The sequence below is a fragment of the Canis lupus genome, chromosome 6 (assembly GCF_048164855.1).
Source record: "Canis lupus baileyi chromosome 6, mCanLup2.hap1, whole genome shotgun sequence".
Taxonomy (NCBI): domain Eukaryota; kingdom Metazoa; phylum Chordata; class Mammalia; order Carnivora; family Canidae; genus Canis; species Canis lupus.
This window is the reverse complement of record NC_132843.1, coordinates 23,053,538-23,066,047: the sequence shown is the minus strand read 5'-3', so window position 1 is coordinate 23,066,047 and position 12,510 is coordinate 23,053,538. Positions and strand designations below refer to the sequence as shown.

The following is a 12,510-nucleotide window of genomic DNA, read 5'->3' as shown; positions in this document are numbered from 1 at the left end:
GAAGCAGGCTTCATGCCGGGAGCCTGATGTAGGACTCAATCCCGGGACGCCAGGATCGCGCCCTGGGCCAAAGGCAGGCGCCAAACTGCTGAGCCACCCAGGGATCCCATCTTCTTATGTTTTTAACAGCACATGACAAATAGCTTGTTGGTAGGTCAGATAAAATTACTGTCTGGAATTAGAGATTTGGGATATAATTTTATTCTACATTTTCCTTTGTTGCAGAGGAAATAAAATACTTGAGAGATCAAATATTTGTATGGAGTTTAGATGAGCTAATCATCATTGTAGAATGTAATAAATATGTCATGGGACCTTGTTTTTATCTTTTCTAAAATCTACACTGGCTAATTTCATTTGGACCCTCCCTACTGCTCTTAATGAAAGATGCTGTCTTGTGAGCACTGAATTCGGGCCTATTCTCACTCTCCATCCTCCTGCTTTTCTGCAGCACTTGCTTCCTCTTTCTAAAACCCTTTTGCAAGGTTTGTGTGTGTACAGGTTTCCACGCTTTCCTCTCTCGTCCCTGTGCTTTCTTTCTTTTTTTTTTTTTTTTAAATTTTTACTTATTTATGATAGTCACAGAGAGAGAGAGAGAGAGGCAGAGACATAGGCAGAGGGAGAAGCAGGCTCCATGCACCGGGAGCCCGACGTGGGATTCGATCCTGGGTCTCCAGGATCGCGCCCTGGGCCAAAGGCAGGTGCTAAACCACTGCGCCACCCAGGGATCCCCCCTGTGCTTTCTGGTAGTACTTTCCACTCACCTGAGCAGAGCGATTTCTTCAGCTTTGGGTTCAGTTTCTCTCTTCTTTTCAGTATCTTCTCAAATTAAATTCTCTTGGCAGTGTCACTCAGATATCTCTTCTATATAACTCAGTTTTAGGTGTCTGTGTTGTTGTGTTATTCCTGCTTTGGAGAGGAGGAGTGTGCTTTCAAAATATTTGAAACATTGAGTAGGAGTGTACCAGCCACAAAAAATCATGAAACCATGTGTAGTTCATTCTCCATGACTTCATATTCAGAATTAGTAATTACTCACATAGAATCGCATTAATATTAGAGAGTGAGCATGGCATGCATACACTCCAGTGAATAAGAGTGTGATTTATTTAACTAACATGAGAAACAGAGCCGTGAAACTGAATTTGATGCCTAAGAGCTTTGGTTTAAATATTGTACACCAATACTAATCACAACGTGCCAAAAAAAAAATAGAGTGTATTGCACGACTCTAAACGTTTAATGGAAGGGAAGTTCAGGCATTTAGCACAACGGTAGAAGAGCAGACATCGTGGAGGTCAGTTTTTAAAGACAATGCAATTAACCGGATTCAGTCAGTGAGCCATGTGCTTTCAACTCTGTGGGTGGATTCCAATGGGAAGAGATGTATGTTCAGGATGTTCCACAGCCCCGGTTTTCAGAGAGATCAAGAAAACAGCGTGTAGTCTGAGAACAAGAGATTTTGAGAGGTGAAATTGTTTTGCCCTATGAAAAGTATGCCAGCTGGAGAAAATACACATCCCCCTGCTCATCTCTCTTCTTTTAAATGGTTGAGATGGTTGTATTTTTCTTACATCTCATTTCTTCTAGTTCCCTTTTCTTTTTGCTGGTCTACGTCTTTTACTAAGTTCTTCAGATGGTGTGGTGTGGGTGATAAACCCTAAGCATCTTATTCTGGAAAATATTGTAACATCATTCTCATGCCTGATTTGAGCATTTGACTTGATGTAAAGCTTTAAGTTTTTTTTTTTTTTTTTTTCCCCTCAGCACTGCTCAGGTTGTCCTCCATTATCTCCTGGTATCTCCTGCCACTGGGGTTTATTCTACTGCCAATCTTGTGATTGCCCATTTGTAGGTGATATGTCTAGGCACCTTTTTTGGCTCTCTAGGTTGTCTTCTATAGTTTTAATACAATCTTTATGATGTGAGTTTATTTGTGTGTAGGTAGCACTGCAGTCAGAATATATTAAAAAAAATCCATGCTTCTCTTTAATTCTGGGATATTCTCAGCAATTATCTCTTTGAAGAGTGCTTCCCTGCCATTCTATTTATCCTCTTCTTCTAGAGTCCCTATTAGAGGAATGCTGCTGTCTTACTGTTACTGGAATTTAAGCTATAATTTCATTGTTGTCTACACAGGTACCATTTTGTTATGTCTTTGGAGATACTAAATATACAGGTTTCAGAAATGTCTTGCAGAGAGAGAATTCATCTTCTGAGGGTGGTTTTGTTGGTTTTCCTTTTAACATTGATCTTGCTCATTCTGGAATTTCCATCTGCAGGCTTCTGTTCCCTAGGAGGCGTTCGGTTTGCTTTCTGGTTTTATTCATTCCTCTCTCTCACTTCATCCCATGCAGTCTTTTTTTTTTTTTTTTAAGATTTTATTTATTTATTCATGAGAGACACAGAGAGAGAGGCAGAGACACAGGCAGAGGGAGAAGCAGGCTCCATGCAGGGAGCCTGACATGGAACTCCATCCTGGGTCTTCAGGATCAGGCTGAAGGCGGTGCTAAACCGCTGAGTCTCCCGGGCTGCCCAACGTCATGCAGTCTTATTGCTGCCTCCACCTTGTCCTTTTCTGTGGCCCACATTTCAGAACCAGTTCTCCTGTCCATCAGTGACACTATGAGTATCACAGATCCTGTTGTCTTGGTTGAGGTTGTGACTGCAGGGCTGCGCCTGGGGTTTCCGTTTTCCTAGGCTGGCAGCTTCACATAAGACACAGCCCCAGCCAGCAGCAGCAAGTCCATTTATCCTCTTGTCCATCCTTGATGTCTCAAGGCATCCTGATTAAGCAAAAAGAAGCAGCAATTTAGAGACAAAAGTCCAGGATTTGTGTTCAGCTTCAGACTTCACCACTGTGTGAGTGATTTATGGCCTGGACCCATGTCTGATTCATCTTTGAATCCCCTAGATTTTCCAGTATGGTGCCCAGTACAAAGTAGTTATTCAGTAAATTCTTATTAAATATATAGACAGATGCTCTCCTTAGGCTACAGCCATTGTGGTTAGTTTGGTTTACAAGTGATTTTCCACTTCTGGAGTCTTTTCACCCTTCAAACATTTCTTCTTTTTTTAAAAGATTTTATTTATTTATTTATTCATGAGAGACACACAGAGAGGCAGAGACACAGGCAAGGGGAGAAGCAGGCTCCGATCCCAGGACTCTAGGATCACGACCTGAGCCAAAGGCAGATGCTCACCACGGAGCCACCCAGGGGCTCCCCTTCAGATGTTTCTGTGTACTATTTTGTTCTCATCTTCCATATCCGTATCTTCTACCTTTCAGTTCCCCTGCTCCAAAGCCTTATGCACTTTCTATATGCATATGAAATTCCAGGTTCCTAGGTTGGTGTTCAGGGACTCTTGGCTCTTCTCTGCCATGTCAGTTCTAACCACTCTGCCTTCCCCTTCATTATGTCTAGAACATGGATATGTACCTTGGGATTTTCCACCTCCTCAGATTTCTCTGTGCTTTTAAAGTACCAGAAGTGCCCTTGTTCACATTTTCTCCTTTCAAAAATCAGTCAAAAATCAACCTCCATAAAAGTTTCCATGTCTGTTGCAACTATTTAGTGAATGAAGGACAAATCTTTTTTAATAATAAATTTATTTTTTATTGGTGTTCAATTTGCCAACATACAGAATAACACCCAGTGCTCATCCCGTCAAGTGCCCCCCTCAGTGCCCGTCACCCATTCACCGCCACCCCCCACCCTCCTCCCCTTCCACCACCCCTAGTTTGTTTCCCAGAGTTAGGACTCTTCATGAAGGACAAATCTAATAGCAGTTATGTCAAACAGCACAACCTATTGAAAGTGATCATTTTTTTTTAAACATTCCTTAAGGGAGTAGCCTGTGACTGTCTTTGTCACTGCCATTTCTAGGTTACAAGTGCCACATTCATTTTTAAAACTATTTTTTCAATGTATAACTTCCCAGTGAAAACTCAGAACATTAAAAATAATTATATTATTATGTCCAATTTTTCAGATGGGAGATCATGTACTGGGACACTGGGAATCATACTTCAAGATGTGAACGATAATGGCCCATCAATACCAAAACACACAGTGGTAATCTGCAAAACCGTCTTGTCACCATCTGCGGACATTGTTGCTATAGACCCTGATGAGCCTATCAATGGCCCACCCTTTGACTTCAGATTGGAGAATATTCCTGATTCAGACATAGAAAGAACATGGAGATTAACAAAAATTAACGGTATGTAAATATCATTAATACCAACTTAGCTCTTAGTCTGTACTTCTGACTTTAACCATGAGAGGAACTATGGTGACAGGAAAAAATGGAGGGGCCCCCTATCCATTTAGCTGCACCACTCCCTCCATCAGCTGTAAACTCTTTAGTGTCTTCCACATGTCCTGACTGTCCTACGCACTGGCCCTGAAGTCCTGGTCCCCCAGCACTCCAGCGTTCACAACTTTCAGATCTGCTGTAAACTGAGGGGGTTTGCCTTTAAAGTGTCCTTGAATGCGAATTTTAACCCCAGGCTTCCGATGAATATTCCTCCATTTTCTCTTAAGACAAATTAGAAAACTAAGTTGCAAGCCAGGGGAAGAAGAACGGGAAGGGAGAAGAAAATCGAGGATGCATAGAAGCCACGGTGACAAGTTACGGCCCCATGTCCCAAATCCTGCTCTGTGAATGGATAACATTTTCAGTATTTTTAACAATATTCTGGTATGTGTGTGTTTGTGTGTGTGTGTGTTTGTGTGTGTGTGTGTATGTAAGGTTATCAACTTTCTTGAGAAGAACTAACTTTATTTTTAGATTTCCTGCTTTCTACTGATTGGGTAGTCATAACATCATTTCTTTTTAGATCATTTGAAAGAAGTTATTTATTTATTTATTTATTTATTTATTTATTTATTTATTGTTCCTACTTCATACAGTAAAACATTGGTAAGATTATGTTGGTCAAAACTTTGTGACTTTAAAGTTCTACTCATCTGTGAAATAACACAAAAGTCTGGGAAACATCAAGTTACGAATAATGAATCCTAAAGAGGCTTTGAAGTCAAGATAGGCTATGTTAAATGCCGGCTCCACTGTTTATTAGTGATATAAATATTACCGTGCTATTTATTCTCTTTGGGCCTTAATTTACTCATCTGTAAAATGAGATTATTTGGGGGAGTAAACAAGATAATTAATGCATCAGCCCATGACACATTATGCATCCTAAATTTTGGTTTTGTTAGTCTTATTTTTTACACATAGACTTACCAACTTAACCATGCTTTCTTTTAAAATGGACTTATTCACTGATTTCTTTGCCCGAACCCCCAAATTTATATTTAGAGCTTCAAACACCCTAAAAATAAATAGGACTGTCACACTAGGCCAGTTAAGTGAGGAGAGATTATTCTTAGGCATTGGCATGCAGCATTTATATTCAGAATAGTATTATATCTTTAGATCTGTACCCAAGACTGAATTAGAGATTGACCTGGATATTTTCTATCCTTGACCAAAAAAAATACATCAAAACTAAAAACTAGACAGTTGGTTCCAGGGTCTTATAGAATGATGAGATGGTACAGCAGCAGGACAACTCATGTCTGCCAGTATGTTCAAGGTTAGCCATGTTCTGAGTTGTCAGAATCAGGCTGACAGTAAGCCACAACTGTTTTTTATGTTTGTTTGGCACAATATATGAAAACAAAGTAAGGGGAAACATCCAGAATTTCAGACTATTACCCTGTGATGAGCCATGTATAAAAGAAAATTGCACTGAAGGCAAATATTTTCAAAGATGTGGTAAAGACCAGTCTTTTTTTTTTTTCTGAAGATTTTATTTATTTATTTATGAGAGACACAGAGAGGGAGGCAAAGACATAGGCAGAGAGAGAAGAAGACTCCCTGCAGGGAGCCTGATGTGGGACTTGATCCCAGGACTCTAGGACCCTGGGATCATGTCCTGAGCCGAAGGCAGATGCTCAACCACTGAGCCATCCAGGCATCCCCAAACCAATGTCTTAACAAGCCTATTACTTATGATAGAAGGTCTATTTATGGACAGAAAGATATATTACTATAAAAGCCAAAGGACATTCATGTAAGAGGGAGAAGAGAGAAACTTATATACGTAGTATGTTTACCGTTGCTCTAGATTAGAACTTCCAGTCCACTCATCTTCTCAATCCTGTAGCAATTGTGCCTTCCCATCAGGAAGATACATTTGTTGGGAAATAGGGTGAATATCCTACCACTAGGAGGGATTAGTGACATTCTCTATCACTCCGTTTCATTTTCTTTCAGATACGGCAGCTCGTCTTTTCTATGAGAAGGACCTTCCATTTGGAACATATCGAATATCTGTCAGAGTTGCCGATAGACATGGCCGGTCACTCATCACTCCGTTAAAAGTACTTTTATGTGACTGTGTTACTGAAAATGACTGCACGCTTCGCACAGATGCGAGGACTGGTGGCGGAGATGTGAGACTTGGAAAGTGGGCCATCCTTGCAATATTGTTGGGCATAGCGTTGCTCTTTTGTAAGTTCCTTCACCAACTCAAATAAGAGCCTTTGAAATAACTTTCGAGACACATTCTTAGAATCAGCACTGCTATCTGTAGCTGTTCATTTGTATATAGTTCTATTTCTATTTAATACAACATATTTGTTTTTGTTTTTTTTTTAAAGATTTTGTTTATGTGAGAGAGAGAGGGAACATGAGCAGGGCCAGGGAGAGAGAGAAGCAGGTGGGGCTGGGTCCCAGGACCCAGGATCATGACCTGAGTTAAAGGCAGATGCTTAACTGACTGAGCCACCCAGATGCTTCAACACAACACATTTAATTTATATACTGAAAGTACTGTTCTAGTGTTATCTCAACATAGACGTAAAATTTAGTGCAGAAATACGGCATTTAGCACGTCTTCGTGGGATACCTGGTTAGGGAAGACTTTCCTGTTGTGTGCTACTTCTCCACAAGCCATCGTATTTATGTTTTCTGGAAAATCATCTTTGTATTAGTCATCCTGAATTACAACTCCACATTGTTTTATGATAAACTGAAATAACTTCTTTCATCCTCCAGGTATCCTATTTACCTTAGTCTGTGGGGGTACTGGGGCAGCTAAACAGCCCAAAGTATTTCCTGATGATTTAGCCCAGCAGAACCTCATTGTGTCAAATACAGAAGCTCCAGGAGATGACAAAATAGTAAGTAGTTTGTTCTTTTTAAAATAAATACAAAGGACAAACTTGGTTTAATCAATTCTTTTCTGAGAGAAGTCCTTTTGATCAGGTGACTTAGAATATGTAAAATTTCATCAGCCCTATGGAATAGATAAAATGACCTTGATTCTCATGGTGGTGTGTGGCCTTTCAATGTGGTCATATAGTGTTCCTTAATAGTAAAAATCCTTTAGCACATCATTATTATTTCTACTTAAAATGTTTCATGATTTCAACTTTAAATCCAGTCTTTTTTAAATATTGAAACTGCTGTTTGTGCTGTAAAAATATTTCATTTAATTATTCACAGGTCATCAGCATAATTATTTTATTTTATTTTTTTTTCTGGCAGCAGCAATAAAAATGACTACAAGCTTTGATCAGTGTGGGAAGAACTTTAATGGAGTCTTCCTGGTTCTAATATGGTTAGAAAGAAGCCTGAGATCAAATATATGAAACAGCATTGCTAGCAAATGACTACAGAGCTCCAACTTTGATTTCTAGCCTACTACGTGGATGAGGAACATGTAAATTTTTTACAAAAGGCATAATAATAAGAACAGGAAAGATTTAGAAAGCAAAAGTGTGTTGACATTTAATAAAGTATTGGAAAAAAACACCTTAGACTTTCCTACAAAAGCACAGCATAGAAAATTAGTGACCAGAACGTTGGTGTTCTTATTTTCCCTGCTGATTTATTTGTATTTATTGAGATCACAAGGGTTTAATACTGAAGCTAAGATTTTTATGGCAACTCTTTTTCCTGTATTTTTGTTCTAGTCAAGGGAAATGAGATTAGACACTGAATAAGAATACTCGTCATCATTTCTGTTTCTGCTCTAGTCAGGTGAAGGAGTGAATTTAAAACAAACAGGGTAAATATATGTGAGGCATTGATACTGGAATCCTCATTTTGAGCCTTGAGATTTTGGAAGGATTTAACAAACAACAATGTACAGTATTCTAAGAAATATTTAAAGAAGGAATATATATTCAGCTTTCTGATTTGTTTCAAGGTTTAGACCGCTTGATATCTGCAGTTTGCAGATGCATTGGATACTGCATCAAGTCCTGGGTGAGACTCAGGATTGTGAAGAGAGCAAGATTTAGTTCTTGCTCTCAGAGAGCCTACCTTCTAACACAAAAATGTATGACATTATCTGCATGTTATTGTTGTTCGTTTTACAATTTGTACACAAATTGTTTTCATTTCAGTGTTCCACGGATGGCTTCACAACCCATACTGTGGGCAGTTCGGCTCAGGGAGTGTGTGGCACCATGGGATCAGGAGTGAAAAATGGAGGGCAGGAGAGCATTGAAATGGTGAAAGGTGGACATCAGACCCTGGAATCATGCCGGGGGACTGGGCATCATCACACCCTGGATTCCTGTAGGGGAGGACATGTGGAGGTGGACACCTGCAGATACACCTACTCCGAATGGCATAATTTCACTCAGCCCCGCCTTGGTGAAGTGAGTTTGAGTTTCCCTGAGTGTCCTACAAATTTATTTTCATTTCTCTTCAACTTTCTAAATTACTACAATTTAGTGGCCTGACCTTTATTTTCCATTAAATATTAAATCTATTAATTGGAAAATTGTTTTTCCTTAATTTCAATTTAGTAATGCTCAGATATTAAGTGGGTATTTATTTTTCCTCTTATTTTGTTTGGTGTTTAATTCTTACAAAATAGTGTTAGATATTTATTTATTTATGTATTGGACATGAAATGTCATATTTATTTGGTATAAGAACAATTGAAAAGAATCTTTATCCCAGTTTATATGTTTTTTTTTTAAAATATAGAAGCTATCTGTGGGATGATACTTAAATTATTTTTTTCCATGACTTTGTAATACTATTTCCCACATGACAAATCATATCACAGAAACCAGAAATGTGGTACGAGGCAATTAAAGCCTTATGGTCACTAAGCCTATTGGGCTCATATCAACTTGGGTTCAGTTTAATGGGTGCATTTCACTTTAGACATGATTTTGAAAGGGAAACTAATGATTACTTAATATGAATCCTTGTATACTTGTTGCCGCGTGTGAGTTTTTAGAAGCATGCTGTATAGTGAATTTAGAGATGATTTATGATATAGACCAATCATGTGCATTTTTTATATGTAGGAATCCATTAGAGGACACACTCTGATTAAAAATTAAACAATGAAAGGTAAATCAAAGCAATTATTTTTATGTTAGTAAGTTTTGGTGTTTAAAATAATAATAATAAAATATATTGTGTTTCTCCCCTGGCAGAAGGTGCAACTGTGTAATCAAGATGACAAGCATAAGCATGCTCAAGACTATGTCCTTACATATAACTATGAAGGAAAAGGATCCGTGGCTGGTTCTATAGGTTGTTGCAGTGAACGACAAGAAGAAGATGGGCTTGAATTTTTGGATCATTTGGAACCCAAATTTAGGACACTAGCAGAAGCATGCATCAAGAGATGAGTGTATTCTGATAAATCTACAAAATCCAGTGACTTTATCTCCTTCCAACCACCACTTTTTTCATTACCAGCCAGATTTAAAAAAAAAAAATACAAGATGTTATGTTTTGGGTTTTCCCCTCTTTATTTTGATGGGATCTCTTTAGCCAAATGCATGTTTACAAGATAATGCTATAAATATGTATCCAAATTTCCCAAGTTTTACAAAGTTATTTATTAGTGTCTTCCATCCAAGGAGACCTACAGATAGGAAAATTAAGGAAGTCTGCATTATTGTTTACATTTGAGTCTAATGATAATAACCACTTTATAGTGCAATAAAATGTAATGAATTCAAGTGTATGTCATACACTACTTAAAGTATGACCTAATCAAAATTGTCAAGAACTTGCTTTAATATTATTTTCACTTACCTAATTAGTTAATCGTGTGGTGCTTGAAAACTGCCATTCTCCTAAACATTATAAAATGTATATTGCATTCTTGATAATGTTTTCTTCTTACAACATTACCTTTCTTTTTAATGCAAAGAGAGAGTCCCAGGCAGGCATTAACTATTAATACAATTCCATTTTGGTGGAGTTTAGTTTCTATGTTTTATTCTATATAAAATCCTGCACTGAGTCTATGTTTCTTTCTTAACCTCTCTTGTCAGCAAAATTTAAGTTTAAAAACTGCTAGAATGTATTTTTACTTCTGCATGGTTTTGGTCCTTGATATCTCTCTCTCTATATATATATATGTGTGTGTGTGTGTGTGTGTGTACTCCTCTCTCTCTCTCTCTCACTATCTTTCTCTTCTCTTTATTTTTTAAATTTCTACTTGGGTTGGAGAGTCTAGTATTTTAAAAAGCCATCTCTCTTCTCTTCTAAAGTGAGTGATTCTGTTTGTGTTTTATGTAAGTGTAGTATTCTCTGTTTATCGGAGTAATGTTATAATGTTGACGTTATTGTTTCAGATATCTTGGTCATTGCTTCATTATTTCCTCAACAAAAGAACTTTAACTTTGCCATTGAAAATGTAAAAATAAGTCATGCTTTTATTAGATGCAATATTCTATGTTAACAAAAGGGTATTTAAAATTAGCATATGTGCGGTTAGTATATAATAGCATATTTACAGTTTATATCTTCAATGCAAGGGTATAGTTTTTAAATGAGAAATAATGATGGTTTTGAAATAAGCTTTGAGGTACAGGGATTGTGAAAGTTCTCCAGGAATAAGTATTTGACAACTTTTTAGATGAACTGCCTAGTCATATCTATCAGAGTTTTTTTGTTTCATATTTTAAGATTACAGTTTTTAACAAATGTAGTATGGGCCAATCTATTTATATTTTGAAACAATAAGACAAAATTAAACTTAACAGCCAACCAAATTTCAGACCATGTTTCACAGCTGATTTCAGCTAATGAATTTTTTATGTATACTAACTCCATGGACATTTTAAATGTATTTCTGATAGTTACAATTGTTAATAATGTGCCTATCTAAAATTCACAAGTTTGGCTTGTAACAATTATTTTTAAAGGTTAACATTGGGTAATTTTCCATTATCAATTTATCTTTTTAATAGTTTTATTATTGTTCGGTCAAAATACTATTTCTCAAAGTTTTAAATAAATCATGTCCACAATGTGTGTATTACTAGTTATGAGAAAGTAAATCAAGTAGTTTTAAAATATTAGTGTGAGTTTGTTAATCATGTGTCTGATATGACCTTATAAGATTGCATTTGTTTTACTTTGAGAAATGAGTCTGTTCTTTAGAATCGTGTTCTACATTTTTTAGAATTTTAGAGTTTGATGTGGAGAGATCACTGGTCCATTGTTATCACCAAATGTATATAATTTTGCTATTCTAAAGGTTGTGATGCTACGGGATATTGGTTACATAGTTTCTCTGTGTCTGTGTGTTTTTTTTCAAAATTTCATCATAAAATGGGGGATGGTAATATAATTCCTTTCCTAGGGTGACTGTAAGACATTGGAATAAAAAATAGCTTTTAAGCATGAAATTCATATAGAGTGGTCCACCTAAAAGGCACTCCTATAATACTAAATGATTAAAATATGTCACATGTACATCCTGATTCATATTAACAAAAATCAACTAAAATAGGGTAATTGAAAGTTGCTTTGCTTTACTTTAGAATGTCTGTTAATTTGAGAATATGTCTCTTCGTTATGATTACCTCATGACAGGGTCTTATAGATCCAGTGGTTCAGATCATATATTGCAAAGATTTCTGAAGCATCTGAGAAGGATTGCTTAATTTGAAATACTATGAAACTATTTAGTTTAAATTGGATGGAAAGGAGAACATCTACTTCTTAAAAATGGGCACTAATTCTAAAACCCTATAAAACTTACATATTCTTAAGACTCTTCCTGTCATGCCCTTTCTGGGCTTCACTTCTAGCTAGAGAGATTCCTTGTCTCTGAGACAAGCAGTTGCTTGCCAGGGAATTTAAGGCAGTTGGCAGTCACCATAGTAACCCTAAAAGTACAAAGACTCCAGAGAGTGCCTTGATGCGAATCCCAACTCCACCCTTACTAATTGTGGGATTTGAGTAGTCACTTAACTTTGAGTCTAATTTCCTCTACTATATGATCTATATTTGAAGGGATTGTAGAAGTCTATTTTATAGTTTTGTTGTCAGAGTTAAAAGAGTTAATTCATGGAAAGAATTGGTGCAGAAGGAGCACTCAATATACATTAGCTGCTATTATTATCATAAGAGAAGAAAATGCCTTAGTTGGGATAATCATAGCTTCAGTCTCAAGTTGCATTGTGCCTTACAGCTGACATTTTGCCATCATATTCCCATTCATCT

The 12,510-nt window shown here is 37.1% G+C and overlaps 1 protein-coding gene across 5 annotated transcripts in view; it reads left to right on the top strand.

The window, feature by feature from the left end:
- The window catches only part of DSC2 (desmocollin 2), a 32,997-nt gene extending 21,303 nt beyond the window's left edge, over positions 1–11,694 (top strand). For 3 of the 5 annotated variants that reach the window (XM_072829123.1, XM_072829120.1, XM_072829124.1), the window contains exons 12-16: positions 3,994–4,224; positions 6,286–6,522; positions 7,069–7,193; positions 8,424–8,681; positions 9,477–11,694. In XM_072829123.1, coding sequence (XP_072685224.1) covers positions 3,994–4,224; positions 6,286–6,522; positions 7,069–7,193; positions 8,424–8,681; positions 9,477–9,674 — 1,049 coding nt within the window. In that variant the 3' untranslated portion in view covers positions 9,675–11,694. Of the gene's footprint in view, positions 1–3,993; positions 4,225–6,285; positions 6,523–7,068; positions 7,194–8,423; positions 8,682–9,344; positions 9,391–9,476 lie in introns of all 5 variants that reach the window. The other 2 variants (XM_072829122.1, XM_072829121.1) reach the window with 1 other exon arrangement.
- The last annotated feature ends 816 nt before the right edge of the window (positions 11,695–12,510 follow it).